The sequence below is a fragment of the Lepisosteus platostomus genome, chromosome 2 (genome assembly GCF_059453375.1).
Source record: "Lepisosteus platostomus isolate fLepPlt1 chromosome 2, fLepPlt1.hap1, whole genome shotgun sequence".
NCBI classification, from domain to species: Eukaryota; Metazoa; Chordata; class Actinopteri; order Semionotiformes; family Lepisosteidae; genus Lepisosteus; species Lepisosteus platostomus.
This window is the reverse complement of record NC_142612.1, coordinates 77,543,658-77,560,305: the sequence shown is the minus strand read 5'-3', so window position 1 is coordinate 77,560,305 and position 16,648 is coordinate 77,543,658. Positions and strand designations below refer to the sequence as shown.

Genomic DNA, 16,648 nt, shown 5'->3' with positions numbered 1-16,648 from the left:
CAGGATTGTGAATGTAAAACTGTGAAAAAATGTAAATGTGAAAATGAAGCATTATTGTACGATTTTTAAATTGAACAAATAACTAAATATTACAAGTTAGTTACATATATTAATTGTACAAAATCTCAGATACTTTATTGTATGATATTGGATTTCTGAATTAACACTCAATACCAGTGATGATTATTTTGCATTTTTATATAAAATTCAGTGTTATAATTATTATAGTATTTGTTGTTGTTTGGAAAGGGTGGCTCTGAAAACTTTTCTATATTTAATGCTTTAATATTAAAATAGCTTTTAAAATCTGACTGGTAAAAAATCACAAAAATGAATTAAGAAACATAAAATCACATTTTATTTACAAACAGTTGAAATTCAAGGCTTCATCTAAATAGAACTACTGTGTTCAAACTCACCATGGAATACACTGTAGATACTGTAGATACAGCTGTTATCTTAAGATGATAAAGATGTTATAATATTGTGTACCTTGAAAATGTACAATAAAATAAAAGTATTTTGTACATAAATATATATTAATGAGGCCTCTACATACAGTATTTTAGCAAGACATATCTGTGGGATTAGGTGAAGTCCCATTATCACAAGAGACACAGTTAAAGCAACAGATGGTCTGGTCTTTCCCCACTGCTTTTCTTTTTCCTGGGGAACAGCTGTCACTGGACAAAGATTCTGGAACCTCAATGAGAAACAAACATTTATACATACATTCACATTAATTGTTCAGAATTTTTTTTTTCATTTTGAAGCTTCAAAATATTAACAGTGTTGTCCACCTCATAGGGCATACTTAGATTTGTAAAAATAATATTTTTTCCAATATTTACTGAGAAAAATAACTGTCTTGGACTGATCTTTAGTCGGTCAGTGAGTGTGCTCTTTCCTTGCATGGCAGTCAGCTTGATAAAAGTGGGCACCCCTTGCTACTATGATGGGCACCCCTGCTTTCTCACAGCCCAAAGTGCTCCCCAAAGTGTGTGGATTCTAATCGACCTTCACAAAAATGGCACCCCTAAAGCAGAAACTGGAAAAGCCAGACATTGTGGTAAAGGAGTTGGCTCTGGCTAGGAAAGAAAAGAAACTCATGTTTGTAATGTATGTGAGGCAGTTGAGTATCATAAGGTACTAAAGCCAGACAGCTCACAGGGAAAAGAAGGAAAATGTTTCCATCCAAAAAATGTAGTCTAATTTAATCAATTATTATTTTTTATAGAAAGTATCTGTCAACCCCACCACCAACAATGATAATATTCCTGCCTTTTGCTGTGCTTCCAGTAAAGAGTCTGGGTTGCCATCATCTGCTATTACTAATAATTTGTGACAGGGGGGAGATACAGCATAGTGATGTAAATAATGCAAGAAGAATTGTGGCAATATTTCAATAAGTTTTATTTTGTTTGAGAGGTCATTTTATAAATTACAGCGGTCTGGAAGGCACTTTCCCCATTAAATGTTTTCTTGTGTTTTTCTCAGGCTTCAACATAATTATGTAGCACTTAGGAGAAAAAATACAAATCAGTAGACTAAACGTCGAAGACAAAATTGCAAAAATCTCAACTGCAACTGTGTATTTTCCAGGTGAGCTGACATACGCTGGGATGAAGGTGACCCAAACTGCACAGAAGATGAGCATGCTGAAAGTTATCAGCTTGGCCTCATTGAAATTATCAGGCAGTTTCCTGGCTAAGAAAGCCAGCACCAAACAAGTAGCTGCAAGCAGGCCTATATAGCCTAGTACTGCATAAAATGCAATTTCTGATCCTGTGTTACATTCTAAAATGATCTTTTCATTACTGAGTTTAAAATTTTTGTCAGGGAAGGGAGGTTTCAAACTAAGCCACAGCACACAGATTACAACCTGCACAGCTGTGCAAGAACAAACTATGATCCTCTGCTGAACTGGTCCAAAGTTTTTTGCCATGTTGTTGCTGGGAAGAGTGGCTCTGAAAGCTGTTACAACAACTATTGTTTTTCCCAACACACAGGAAATACAAAGTGCAAATGTGATTCCAAAGGCTGTGTGACGCAACATACAGGACCAGGCTGTTGGCTGCCCAATGAAGGTAAGAGGGCAGAGAAAACACAGCAGCAGAGAGAACAGCAGGAGAGAGCTGAGCTCAGAGTTGTTGGCTTTTACAATGGGTGTGCTTCTGAAGGAAAAGAAGACTGAAATAGTGGCTACTGTCAAGCAGAGTCCAAACAATGACACAGTAGTGAGTGTGATTCCCATTGCATCATAGTAGGAAAGATATTCAATGTCTCTGAGGATACAGCTGTCTTTTCCATCATTAGACCAGTAGTCCTGTGGACATTCCACGCACTCAGCTGCACCTGAAGAGAATGAAGGGGAAAAGAGTGAACATTGGAAAATGCCTATTCAGAGCTTATAGGAGAGCAAGATTACTAAGAGAATCATTTCACATTAATTTTATTTGTACAAATATGTGAAGGGCAGGAAACAAACTGCATATGAAAAACAAAGTTAACAGACAATGCATAGTCAATTATTTGTATACCTATTAAAAATAATAGAGAAAAATCTGCAAGATGTTTTGAAGTCTTTCAATATGGATTCCATTGTAATCACATAATGTAGTAAAGCTACAGAATCTGTCGATTTGTGTTGTATATTATCTTCAGTGGCAACTGGCAGGAGGATTTGCCAGGCTCACCCCGGATGCTGCTCTGCAGGTGTGGCAGCTGGACTCTGCTCCACTCATCTGCCACTGAGAGCTGGTTGCCATGTTGTGCAGTTGACAATAGACTTGAATCATCTAGAGAGGCAATTACCATCATTCCACTGCAGGTGATTCAGGGATAGTCTAGGTCAGCTCTCAGTGTATTTGGGGGTCTGGTAGAGATTTCAGCATGATGGGGCAAATCTAGGGATGAGTTCAGGGTGAAGCTTGGGTCAAGAATCCAGGGAAAAACACAAGCAGGAACACGGATAGGAAACAAAGCTAGGGTGAGAGCTGAACTGTATACCAGAGCTCCGGTTACACTGAGAGCTGATCTTAAATATCTCTGAATCACCTGGAGTGGAGCGATGGTAACTATATCCAGGTGATGTGGGTCTGCTGTCAATTGATGTCCATAGCAGCCGGCGTTGAGTTACAGGTGGGTGGTGCAGAGGCTGGTTTCCACACCAGTGCTACCATAGCATGCCCCGCTGAGCTGTGGACAGGCAAGCGTGACAGTTTCCCATAGCTTCATCCTTGGAAACTGGAGATAAACTCCAAAAGCTGCCCACAGCGCATGGTGAGACTCCATATTTAGAAATATGTAGTTCATACCTGTGGTGTTTGCTATGGTACCATCAGCACAAGGAATGCAATCGAAGCAGCAGATGGGCTGGCCTTTCCTGGCTGCTCTTCTTGTGCCTGGGGGGCAGCTCTCAGAACACACTGCTTTAGGAACCTGAACAGACAGTGAGATACAGTATACAGTATATTCTCCTACATATTCGTATATGCAATACATTATTTAATAATTATGACTTCAACATTTGAAATATATTTATGAAAAACTGATGTGTATTAGATGTACATCATTTAATTTCAATTTCATTATTTTCAAGTAATAAATGAGATTCAAACCACAGTTTCTGCCTCATGTCTATACTGTAAAAAAAATTATATGAAGTTCTGAAATTTTGCTTACCTCTTCCCCAGTGCTCCAGACAATATTGTCCTCATCAACCACTAGCTGACTGCCTCCATCTGGTGATGTATCAAAGTGACCCACTGTCACATGGCTGACCACTCCTTTGTTGAGTTGCCAGTTTATAATGTCATAGGCAGCAGGAGGATCTCCGTTCTCATCAAAGTACACAGCTTCTCCAAACTGGTTTACAAAACTGACTCTTTTTAGTTGTTCAGTGACCTTGACGGTGTTGGAAAAAATGCCTAAAACTTAGTTATGCTTCTTTTGCAGCCTACATCTAACTTTTGTTATATACAGTAAATAACCTTTTTAGTGTAATACGTAAATAGTCTGAACTACTTCATTCTTTCTTTATACGATTAAATAACAATTAAACTGCTCTTATTAAACCTCCTCAAGGTATCAGATTTGGGTGCACTCTATATTGTAATTCTTATAGATCTCAGTGCATCATTTGATGCAGCAAATTATGTCATTCATCTGAACAATTAGCGTGGAATGTCTGGCACTGACACTAAATATTTTAAATCTTACCTTCATGAGTGTCAACGCTTCATTTCTAATGGTAGTGTTATGTGTGAGTTTAGGCGGTTACATCTGCTGTTTCACACAGCTCAATACCAGGCCCTCTGCTACAGTATATAGTTTTTATGTAATTCTTCTCAGTAAAGTCCTAGAGTCACATGGTCTGATCATTTTTATGCATACAGTATGTTTCTCAAATCGGTGTCCACAAGTAGCCTGATACCAAGGTAGCTGTTTCAATACACTCCAATTCTATTTCCAATATATTTCCAATATAAAAGACTGAATGTCACAAAATTCTTTACATCTTAGTTTTGATAAGACTGATGTTATTGGCTTCCTTACATCAATTACATACTGTACATCTGCCAGTGGACAGCACTAGGCTTAAAGGTTTATACAACTTTAATTCTATATAACTGTAAAATGTACTTTTGTGTATTGTAAAGTGCCATGAGATTATTTTAAAGGTTAAAGCTAAATGAAGTAGTTTTTATTTCATTTTTCATGAGAGATTTTTACATCTCCTGTTTTTAACAGAATGATAAAAGCTGCAAATTCTGCAAAATATAAATAGATATTGATTCACATCTATAATTCACATAACTTTTGAAGCAATACATTTTTTTTCTGTCCCACTGTTGTGTTACCCTGTACATAGACACTCACACACAGGTCAGAACTGCAATCTGCTTTTACTCACCTGCCAGGGCTCTATTCTTGCAATATCTCCACACAGTTTAATGGTGTTATTTTCTTCCTTTTCACAAAACAGTAAGTCATGAAGGGCATGTGCTACCGCATACACTGCTTTGTGTACATTATATGTCACTCTTAGTTGTGAGACATCAAAGAAAGTGTTTTCTACTTCATCCAGTCTCTCTTTTCCTGTGCATATCTTTGACTTGGTTTCTGAGATATTTTGTTTGAAGGTCTCCTCTGTCAAGTATAAAGTACACCCAAAGATGTTTTCCCAGAATACATTATTTAAGTTGTTTACAGAATCAACAGATGGATGTATATTGATGAGAAAATCTTTGAACTCTGGGATTGCCATCTTGCGAGTTGCAAACCCAATTGTACCACCAAAAGATCTGAAGAATTCTTCAGTTGAGGGTCTCGCTGCTGTTACCCAGTCCTCACTTGCGATCCACTGTATACCTGTTATGTTTTGACTGACAATCTCCTGCATTAAAGGGTATAAGTCATGTTCTGTGGCAAATGCTAATATGACTTTCACTGTTGTCCTTTTAATAGTTTCAACTATTTGAAGTATTGCAGGTCTTGAATAGGTACTTAAAATATTTTCAGTGAAGGCAATGCAAACTCCATATTTTGCAACTTCCTTGGTAAAAGACTGTATCCCAAAGATGCCATATTCATTGTCTGCTTGGATAGCTCCGATCCACGTCCATCCAAAATGTTTAACAAGCTGAGCCAAAGCTTTGGCCTGAAAAAAATCACTGGGAATAGTGCGGGAGAATGTGGGGAACTCTCTTTTGTTGCTGAGACAAGAACATGTTGAAGCATAGCTGACCTTGTGAAATATACATACAGTAAAAGCAAGCATTAATTCATTCACTTCTGAGTAACCTGTTCATACTTAAAATAACTACAGCCTTGTTGTATATGTAATTTCACCCATTCATTTTAAAATAATTAATCTTCAGCTAAGGGCAATATAAGTTACAAACTGATATTTAATTTTTTTTAAGAGCACAGTATTATAGTACTGTATAAAGGCAAGCTGTCTCTAAGTAAACATTTAAATAATTTATCAAAACTGATACTGATGAAAACCTGATAAAACATGCCCTTTAAAATAGGACAAAAACTCTTCAAGCATCAGTGTGCAACATAAACAGTACTGTAAATTGGGTGTCTTAGATGAAGACTTCTAAAACGAAAAGAAAAATAACATTAAGCTTTACCAAAGGAATACCGAAGGGACCAATAGCTCTGGCGATGTGTAAGGAGTTAGAGGTGATCACAGCACGGGTTGGCGAGGGACAGGGTTTAGATTCTTGTACTTCTTCTGGTCCGTTGGCTAAGGTTAGACCCGCTCTCACAGTTTCAGCCGGAGAATCGCAATTGTCCAGGATTTTGTATCCAAGTGTGATGTTTGGCAGTAAACTGCTGTCCGTGTTGATTTCCTCTATGGCAAAGACCATCATCTGCACCCATCGAAACACACGAAGGTCGAAGCTGTAATGAGATACAGTACGATAGGTTAACAGGCGGCACGGGTGTATCGTGTTCAGCGATGATACCTCACAGCTGCAAAGCTCAGGCACGTCCACTGGCTCCAGATTTCATTTTGTGTTTCTGTTCAGATTAGGTCTGATTTGCTATGATTTATTATCCCTGACCGGTTCACTCACTGCCCCCCCTTTAACCGAGCGAGAAATTAAATCACCGTCACGAGTGGGAAGAACATACAATAACTTACTGAACATGTTCAGCTTCTAGATGTACTGTATATATTAAATGCTATGCCATACAGTATTTCAAGGAAACTTATTTTTCTCGTGTATCTCTAAAATTTTACGTGTGTGCAGATGTTCAACAAACACTCTATAACTCACCCAACACACTTTGTGGTTGGTGGTTCAGCATCGAACAACGTATGGCTGTCCTCATGTGTACCAAAAACTGGGAACACACCACCGATGACTAATTCGCCGTTTTTGAATAAACCAGACATTGTATATTTGCCCAGGATCCTGCACGACAAATCGCCGTCCACCTGAAACGAATGAAATAACATTAACGATGTTAGGATGTTCGCGTCCATTACGACGTAGCTTGTAGAATCAAAGTAATCTGAATGAAGTGAAAGTAGAGTATTTAATTTTCCATTTTATATACGATACAATCCGCAAGGTCCTTGTGCTTTATTTTAATGAGAAGCACAGCCAGTAGGAACTAACTGAGCCGCTGTCTCCCAAGGGGTCTGTTTGATCAGCTCAGCGTGAGGAGGCTGCTGTTCGGGTGTCATGATTTACAGTACATCCCACTGAGGACAACGAGTCCGTGAGCACTGCACATCAGATTGCCGTGCACCAATTAATTATATCGGTAATACATTCTATCAAAAAACTGTAGAAGGTTTATATAAAAAACAAAACAGTAGAAAGAAGAATCTATTAGGCAATTGTTAGGAACACGGTAAATATTCCAGACTCTGGAGTGTAAAGGGTATTTTCAGCATCAGCGCCACGGAGCTGTCCAGTTTCTGCTCAATACAATATCCTGGAGACTGGGGACAATTTAACGCTTGTGCCTTTCCCTTTACAGTTGTTTATTTATCAATAACTTATTTATTGTGATTCAATTATTTTTTTTCTGGGTGAAGGATAGACAGTAGTGTTGTACTGTGGTTGCTGGATTCAGTGAGTGGAGTGCGTGGCTGGTCTTTTTTATTTTGATTTGAAAAATAAATGGCTGGATTGTGAAATTTAACGTGTTACATGATTGAGCTGCATAATTGGATTTAAAGGTTTATTTTTCAAATCGAATCTGTCTGACAAGCTCTTTAGGTTTTTTGGTGTTTTGAAAAATCACAGCGGAATAATAACAAGTGCTTATTATTGTCAACAATTATGAATAGATTTATCCGATTACAAATAAACTCGAGGAGTGCAAATTCCATGTTTCCGTGCAACACAAACAGGACCCTTTCTGTGCTCCTGGAAAAATGACTTTGTGACCTCTGACCTATTAAACATCCTTTGCAAAATGGTCTTATAAATCCTTACAAATGCATGTTCGTGGTTCGTGGTTATAAAGGAACACATACAGGAAACAACATACTGTATCTCGTTTGTCAAAACATCATCTTATCTATGAAATTTGTTATCCACAAAAAGATCAATACAAAACTGTAATACTACCCATCCATTCATTTTCTATCCCCTTTAATAAATTCAGTGTCACAGGGGAGCGCAGGGACTGTGGAAGGAAGCCAGAGCCCTGAGGAAATCGATATGAACTCAGAGGAACATACAAACTCCCCACAGACAGTACCCCTGGTCTGGAACTGAACCCAGTGCCCCAGCACTGCGAGCTGGCTAGCCTAACCACTAAAATACAAATAAATAACTGTAAAGGGCAGTTGCACATTCTTTATTAAAAGTATTGTGTTAGTGAATGTTTAGACAAATAAAATCAAATAAAATACTCCTGACTGCCACAAGAGAAAGTCAGCTGCGCATGAATAGATCAACATTAATCATTCATAGGTAGCATAATAAAAATACCAGAGTGATTGTTTAGATACAAAAATCTAAATATTGTAATTTTATTTTGTTCACTATTATTTGCTTAAATTATCATTAAAATATGTAAATTGCAAACTACATGGATGCAGGGGTGTGAATGTATGTACTGTATACTCAATTTTATGTCTCCCTGTAAAAACACAAAATACTGTCTCAAATACAACAGAAAAAGCTGTTATCATTTTTAAATTATTCTTAACGATTTTCAATCAATGCCAGTATAGATCTGCAGTTCCATTCCTAAATAAGACCAGATTAAAAATTTGTGGCAGTAGCCATTTTCTTTTAACCTAGCTGTGTTCAAAAACGAAAAAGATCTTTTATATAACTTGTAAATGCCCCAGACGATAAAACAAAATGAAACAGTAGTTGTTTAGATGATAGTTATGATGCAGAAAGACAGTGGCTGTCTGTGATGTGCAAGGAGCTGATTGTCCATACAGAGCTAAATCTTGCAGCACTTGCAGAATGGCGTCTAGGGAATAAATATTAATTTGTTAATTGGATTATTGGGTACCAATGAGGAGGGCTGGATCAAGGGCTGTTCGCTTCTACCTGCCCAGGTGTAATAGTGCCCCCCCCTTAACAGTTGGGCAAGGTCTATGGGGGAACGTGGAGTGGAAGGATTGAATCAAGGCGCATCAAGGCCTCTTGAACCCATGCTCGGTCCTCAGGTTTGTGACCCTGCCAGTGGATCAGGTACTGGATGCTGGTTTGGACCTGTCGGAAGTGTAGAATGCACTGTCAGTGCAGTTCTTTGTTGGTGTTTGCCAAAGAGATACGTGTCGATCGTTGCCAGTGTGGGTTTAAAAAATGGCACCGGAATTGGACTAGGGTATCTGCCGACCCAGAGAGCAGGGTAGGCCGAGGCAGGAAGATAAGCGTTCATCCTTTCCAGGACCTTGTATGGGTCTATGTAATGGGCAGCCAGTTCTCGAGACAGAAGAACTCCGGTTTCCCAGGGCAACCTCTAGCAGAAGGACGCCGTCGTGACAATGTTGAAGGGAAAAGTGCAAAAATCTCCCCTGCGACAGTGTCTTTTCCAGGTGAACTGATATGCTGGTATGAAGGTTAGCCAACCTGCACAGAAGATAAACATGCTGGAAACAATCCGCTTGGCCTCATTGAAATTGTCAACTAGTTTCCTGGCTAAGAAAAGGAGCACCAAACAAGTAGCTGCAAGCAGGCCTACAGTATATAGCTCAATATTATCTAAAACGCAGTTTATGATCTGTTCTACACTGTATTTCATGAGTGGCAACAACATCCAAGAATCGCATGCTTTGTGAATTCTGAGTTTTTTTGATAGGATGTGTGTATCTTAACCTGCTTGGTTAATGGGCCACCTCCTGGCCACAGGATGAGGAGGCTGGAATTCAGAAAAGCCCATAAAAGAGTTAACCGAAGGGTAGCTGCAAGGTGGAGATAGGGCAGAGGAAGGGTGTTTATGATGAATGTGAATGGATGTGTTTGTGTTTGATATATACTGTATACAGTAGCTAATTTCCTTAATGACTGTGATTAGGAACAACTGTGTATGATTAACCTGTTGTTATCTCCGAACAGCTGTGTATGGTTAACCTGTTGGTATCTCTCCTAAACTGCAGTTAAACATTTCCATGTAATGCAATTTCTGATCACTAAATGCTAATATCATTTTCTCATTTCTGTATTTAAACATTTTGTCAGGAAATAATTTAAATCCCTTAAGTCACAACACAGATTACAAACTTTGCAGCTTTTCAAGCAGTAAAATGTGTAATTTAATGGACCTTTATTATAACAAAGAGGTAAAATACCTTGCTGCTTAGACAAAGGTCAGTCAGCTATGTAGCTACCTTTCATATTTATTTAATTTAAAATAGATGAACTGCCTCTGAGGAGAGCACAACAACAAAATAGTCACTTGTTAAAAAGAATGGAAAAATGTCTTTATTTAGAAGACTATAATCATCATCATCGTCATCACCTGCCTTGTTTGCTATGCCTCCAGTATACCCTACAAGAAGCAGACACATGACTGAAGGACTGATATCGTTTATTGTATTAGAGAAGTTATTTTTTTCATTACAGTCGTTTGGAAGGCACTTTCCCCATCATATGTTTTCTTGTGTTTTTCTCTGGCTTCAGCAAAATAAGATAACATTTAGGAGCAAAAATGCAAAGCAGCAGACCAAACGTTGAGGACAAAATTGCAAAAATCTCAACTGCAACTGTGTATTTTCCAGGAGAACTGATATATGCAGGTATGAAGGTGACCCAAACTGCACAGAAGATGAGCATGCTGAAAGTAATCAGCTTGGCCTCATTGAAATTATCAGGCAGTTTCCTGGCTAAGAAAGCCAGCACCAAACAAGTAGCTGCAAGCAGGCCTATATAGCCCAGTACCGCATAAAATGCAATTTCTGATCCTGTGTTACATTCTAAAATGATCTTTTCATTACTGAGTTTAAAATTCTTGTCAGGAATGGGAGGTTTGAAACTAAGCCACAGCACACAGATTACAACCTGCACAGCTGTACAAGAACAAACTATGATCCTCTGCTGAACTGGTCCAAAGTTTTTTGCCATGTTGTTGCTGGGAAGAGTGGCTCTGAAAGCTGTTACAACAACTATTGTTTTTCCCAACACACAGGAAATACAAAGTGCAAATGTGATTCCAAAGGCTGTGTGACGCAACATACAGGACCAGGCTGTTGGCTGCCCAATGAAGGTAAGAGGGCAGAGAAAACACAGCAGCAGAGAGAACAGCAGGAGAGAGCTGAGCTCAGAGTTGTTGGCTTTTACAATGGGTGTGCTTCTGAAGGAAAAGAAGACTGAAATAGTGGCTACTGTCAAGCAGAGTCCAAACAATGACACAGTAGTGAGTGTGATTCCCATTGCATCATAGTAGGAAAGATACTCAGTGTCTCTGAGGATGCAGCTGTCTTTTCCATCATTAGACCAGTAGTCCTGTGGACATTCCACGCACTCAGCTGCACCTGAAAAAGGTTAAAAAAAAGTAGAGATCCCCCATTTCAGCTTATTATTACTGAGTAGATCAATAACTGAAACCATGGAATGATTTTTCTCAAAGCATTTTATTGTGACCAGAAACAGTGAACAATTAGATGATGCATCTTCAGAACTTTCAGTAAAGCTACTGTATTAATAGTCATTTCACCTTCATTTCATTTTTAAAGAAATGCAGTTGGTTTCCTGCCCTTCACATACTGTATGATGAAAAATAAGTTTACAGGCAATGCAAAGATGAATATTTAATAAATATTTCCTAAAAACAATAATAGAGAGAAATCAGCAAGATGTTTTGAAGTCTATCAATGTGGATTCTGATTAATTTACATTAATTATCAAATAATCAAATATTGTAATACAATATTTCAGGTTATGTGTTATATTATTGTAAGTATTAATTAGCAATTTCCCAGGATAACGCACCATATGGAGACATGCACCAAAAGTTGATCACAAAGTATGGAGAAGCTCCACATTTAGAGGTAAATTCTTGCTACATAGTTCATACCTGTAGTGTTTGCCATGGTACCATCAGCACAAGGAATGCAATCGAAGCAGCAGATGGGCTGGCCTTTCCTGGCTGCTCTTCTTGTGCCTGGGGGGCAGCTCTCAGAACACACTCCTGCTGGAACCTGAAGAGAGAAACAAAGTGGGATTTTTTTTAAGTGTCACCCATACATTTAAATTAATCTATTCAGATTAAGTGGAAGTTTTCTAAAATAGTATCAAGTCCTGAAAGACTGCTTACCTCTTCCCCAGTGCTCCAGACAATACTGTCCTCATCAATCACTAGCTGACTGCCTCCATCTGGTGATGTATCAAAGTGACCCACTGTCACATGGCTGACCACTCCTTTGTTGAGTTGCCAGTTTATAATGTCATAGGCAGCAGGAGGATCTCCGTTCTCATCAAAGTACACAGCTTCTCCAAAACGGTTCACAAAGTTGACTCTTTTTAGTTGTTCAGTGACCTTAACAGTTTTGAAAAAATACCTAAAACTTAGTTTAGTGCAGCCTATATCTAACCTTTCTTGTGAAAATATCAGAATAAATTTCAGTGCAATAACATTACACCTCACTGTAAATAAACAGTTTGAACTCTTTTACTCTGTTTTCAGACAAATACTGTGGGAATGAAGCTGCTCCTGTTAAAGCTGCTAATGATTTCCTCACGTAAACTGACTTAGCTGCGCTGTATATCGCTATTCTCTTAGATTTCAGTGCGTCATTTGCTCATCTAACATCCTACAGGGCTCAATACCGGGCCATCTGTCATGTAGTGGTCATGTATTTCATCTCAGTCAAGTGCTAGACTTACATAGGTCACTTCTATGCAGAAGATACTAAAATCTATGTCCACATTAAAACTGTTACCAAGATATGGCTCAGTATTCCCCTATTGTATTTCTGATATAAATGTTTGAATGTCACTAAATTGCATCTAAATTTTGATATGACTGATGTTAACCCTGCCAGTGAACAGCACTGGAGTTGATGTCTGACTCAATTTTACTTTTATTTTATTGTGAAATGCACTTTGTATGTACTATAAGTGGTTTAAGATTATATTAAAGCTTTTACATAAAATAAAGCATAATTTATTTTTTCTAATACTTTTTTATATCTCCTTATATTTTTATATCTCTGATATATTTTTATATCTTCTTTTATTTCACGTAATGATAAAAGCTCTAGAATATACAGCAGCTTGTCATGTACATATTGAAGCTCATACAAACATGAGACCTGCAATTAGATTTTACTCACCTGCCAGGGTTCTATTCTTGCAATATCTCCACACAGTCTAATGGTTTTATTTTCTTCCTTTTTACAGAATAGTAAGTCATGAAGTGCATGTGCTACAGCATACACTGCTTTATGCACAATATAAGTTACTCTCAATTGTGAGACATCAAATAAAGCGTTTTCTATTTCATCTAGTCTCTCTTCTCCTGTGCATATCCTTGACTTGGTTTCTGAAACATTTTTTTGGAAGGATTCCTCTTTCAAACGTAGAGTGCACTCAAAGATGTGTTCCCAGAATGCATTATTTAAGTTATTTGCAGAATCGAGAGACGGACGTAGATTGAGCAGAAAATCTTTGAACTCTGGGATCGCCATCTTGCGAGTTCCAAACCCTATTGTACCACCAAAAGACTTGAATATTTCTACAGTGGAGGGTCTCGCTGCTGTTACCCAGTCCTCACTTCCTAACCACTGTATTCCAGTTATGTTTTGACTGACAATCTCCTGCATTAAAGGGTATAGGTCATCTTCTGAAGCAAATGCTAATATGACTTTCACTCCTGTCCTTTTAATAGTTTCCGCTATTTGAAGGATTGCAGCTCTCGAATAGGAGCTTAAAATATTTTCAGTGAAGGCAATGCAAACTCCGTATTTTAGAACTTCTTTAGTGAAAGACTGAACCCCAAATATACCGTACTCATTCTCGGCTTGAATAGCTCCGATCCATGTCCATCCGAAATGTTTAACGAGCTGAGCAAAAGCTTTGGCCTGAAAAAAATCACTGGGAATAGTGCGGGAGAACGTGGGGAACTCTCTTTTGTCGCTCAGACAAACACATGTTGAAGTGTAGCTGACCTTGTGAAATATAAATAAAAACATTTATGTTCATATTGTATGTAATATAATTACAGCTCTGAAACTGAACTTTACCAACCAGTTCAAAGATAAAAAATTACCAAACTATACTTGTGCAATATACATTGCAATTTTCAAATTACGGTTAAAGTAAAAGAGTAGATTACTCATTATAGCAAAAAAAAAAAACAAGATATCATCATTTAAACATTTAACATAAAAACTCAATATTCAATATAAAATAGAACACTAATCTATAGATCGCTCATGCAGACTTCTAAACGGTATGGCTGTAATAATGAATTTTAAAAATCGCATTAAGCTTTACCAAAGGAATACCGAAGGTACCGATTGCTCTGGCGATATTTAAAGAGTGAGATGTGATAACAGCAGTGCTTGGGGAGGGACATGATGAGTTAATCCTTTCTGGTCCGTTGGCTAAGGTTAGACCCGCTCTCACAGTTTCAGCCGGAGAATCGCAATTGTCCAGGATTTTGTATCCCAGTGTGATGTTTGGCAGTAAACTGCTGTCCGTGTTGATTTCCTCTATGGCAAAGACCATCATCTGCACCCATCGAAACACACGAGGATCAAACCTGTCATTAGAACATGATACAGTAGGGTAACAGACGGCACAGCTGTGTGGCGAAGAGCAATGCTACAGTACCTCAGCTTTCATTCTGAGGGCACGATGCTGAAGATATGGGCTCCAGAGGATATGCAAAATAGTGTTGACTAGCTATTACACATCATTTTTTTAATGCTATAACACATCATCCCTCATGGTTTTTTTCCACTGGTCCTGTTTAAGTGAGCAAGGAATCAAAGACCACACCCCGTCACGAGTGGGCAGAATAATTTATCATCACTTACTGTACATTGACAAATTATCGTCCCCCTTCCAGACTAGAAGTGAACGTGAGACTTTAATAAGAATAGAAAATAATACAAAATTATTTTAAAGGCGCTTTTTATGATCTATCCCCAAACCTTCCCTGTGTGCGAATGTATGACTTACCCAACACACTTTCTTTTTGGTGGTTCTGTATCAAACAAGGTATGGCTCTCCTCCAGAGTGCCAAAGACAGGGAAAACACCACCGAGCACCAAGTCACCGTCTTTGAATAAACCTGACATTGTATATTCTCCCAGTATCCGGCAAGCCAGATCGCCGTCCACCTGAAAAGTGAAACATAATATTAAAGACGTTAGGATGTTCGCGTCCATTTCGAAGTAGCTTGTAGAAACAAAGTAAAATGAAATTAAAGCAGTTCATTTTCCATTTTATATATGATACAATCCGCAAGATCCTTGTGCTTTATTTTAATGAGAAGCACAGCCAGTAGGAACTAACTGAGCCGCTGTCTCCCAAGGGGTCGGTTTGATCAGCTCAGCGTGAGGAGGCTGCTGTTCGGGTGTCATGATTTACAGTACATCCCACTGAGGACATCGAGTCCGTGAGCACTGCACATCAGATTGCCGTGCACCAATTAATTATATCGGTAAAAAGACATGTCTAAAAATATGGAATGCTCAATAATAAATAAACAAAGACTGAAGGATCAATCAGATCATTGTTAGGCGCCGAGCGAACAGTTCTGACTCCAAAGGATTAATCGAAATACACTGTACCTCGAGCTGTCCAGTTTCCTCATTTTAATATTCATTTTGAACTAAGGATCATCATTTGTTCCTGTACCTTTCCCTTAACAGTTGTTTATTAGCAATGTTGTACAGTAGCTATTTTGCTTGAATACGTATTTTTTGGATGAACTCTAGTTTTGTATTGTGTTGGAAGTATTGAATGGAGTATGGTGATTGTTTTTTTTATTTTTGTAGAAGTTTGATTTGAAAAATGTAGATTACTAATTGAGTTACAGTACATATATAAGTATAAAAGTTACTGATCTAACAAGGAACAGCTTTAAGGGTTTGGCTTCTTATTCAAACTTTAACCCTTTATTCTCTTCAATTGAAAAAATGAACTTAGAGCTCAGTTTTGAGTGCAGAAATGGTCATAGTTACTATGTAACACAAGATAGTACACTATTCTCTAGTAAAACATACTTTATCTGTGGCCGTTGACGTTCATTAAAAAATTATATGCAAAATAATCTAATAAATCCCTTCAAACTTCGAAGGAGATTGGTTATAATGGAACATATATAAGACACCATATATAATCTGTCACAAAATCGTTTTATCTGTGACCATTGATCTCACCTTAAGATCAAATTCAAATCTTCTAATGCTCATACTTAATAAAAATATTAGAATGTGCCTGTGATAAATAATTGTATACAAAGTAGATACAGTTGCTACACATTATATATTAATGCCATGACTCTTTAATTTGAATAAATTTAGTTGTAATACTTCTGACATTTTACATATGCCTAATAGATTCCTCAGACAGTGAAATACTTCCAGCTCCCACAAGAGGGAGTCTGCAGTTTATTAAATATGAAATAATAAAACTGCAGAGCAGTTCAGATTAAAAAATGTTACCCTTTTATTTATGTTCAATAATATGTGCCCAAA

General features: G+C 37.9%; 2 protein-coding genes across 2 annotated transcripts; both read right to left on the bottom strand.

Annotated features, from left to right (window-relative positions):
• Positions 1 to 335: 335 nt before the first annotated feature.
• Positions 336 to 7,489, bottom strand: LOC148677283 (extracellular calcium-sensing receptor-like). Its single transcript, XM_088619863.1, has 6 exons — positions 6,798 to 7,489; positions 6,144 to 6,417; positions 4,916 to 5,749; positions 3,685 to 3,906; positions 3,318 to 3,441; positions 336 to 2,355 (listed from the first exon to the last, which is right to left on the bottom strand). The coding sequence occupies exons 1-6, from the start codon at positions 7,004 to 7,006 to the stop codon at positions 1,442 to 1,444; spliced, it is 2,577 nt and encodes an 858-aa protein (XP_088475989.1). The 5' UTR covers positions 7,007 to 7,489; the 3' UTR covers positions 336 to 1,441.
• A 3,024-nt stretch (positions 7,490 to 10,513) lies between these two features.
• On the bottom strand, positions 10,514 to 15,638 carry LOC148677282 (extracellular calcium-sensing receptor-like). Its single transcript, XM_088619877.1, has 6 exons — positions 15,126 to 15,638; positions 14,436 to 14,703; positions 13,274 to 14,107; positions 12,256 to 12,477; positions 12,016 to 12,139; positions 10,514 to 11,473 (listed from the first exon to the last, which is right to left on the bottom strand). Exons 1-6 carry the CDS (start codon positions 15,332 to 15,334, stop codon positions 10,560 to 10,562), a joined length of 2,571 nt encoding a protein of 856 aa, XP_088476003.1. The 5' UTR covers positions 15,335 to 15,638; the 3' UTR covers positions 10,514 to 10,559.
• Between the last annotated feature and the right edge of the window lie 1,010 nt (positions 15,639 to 16,648).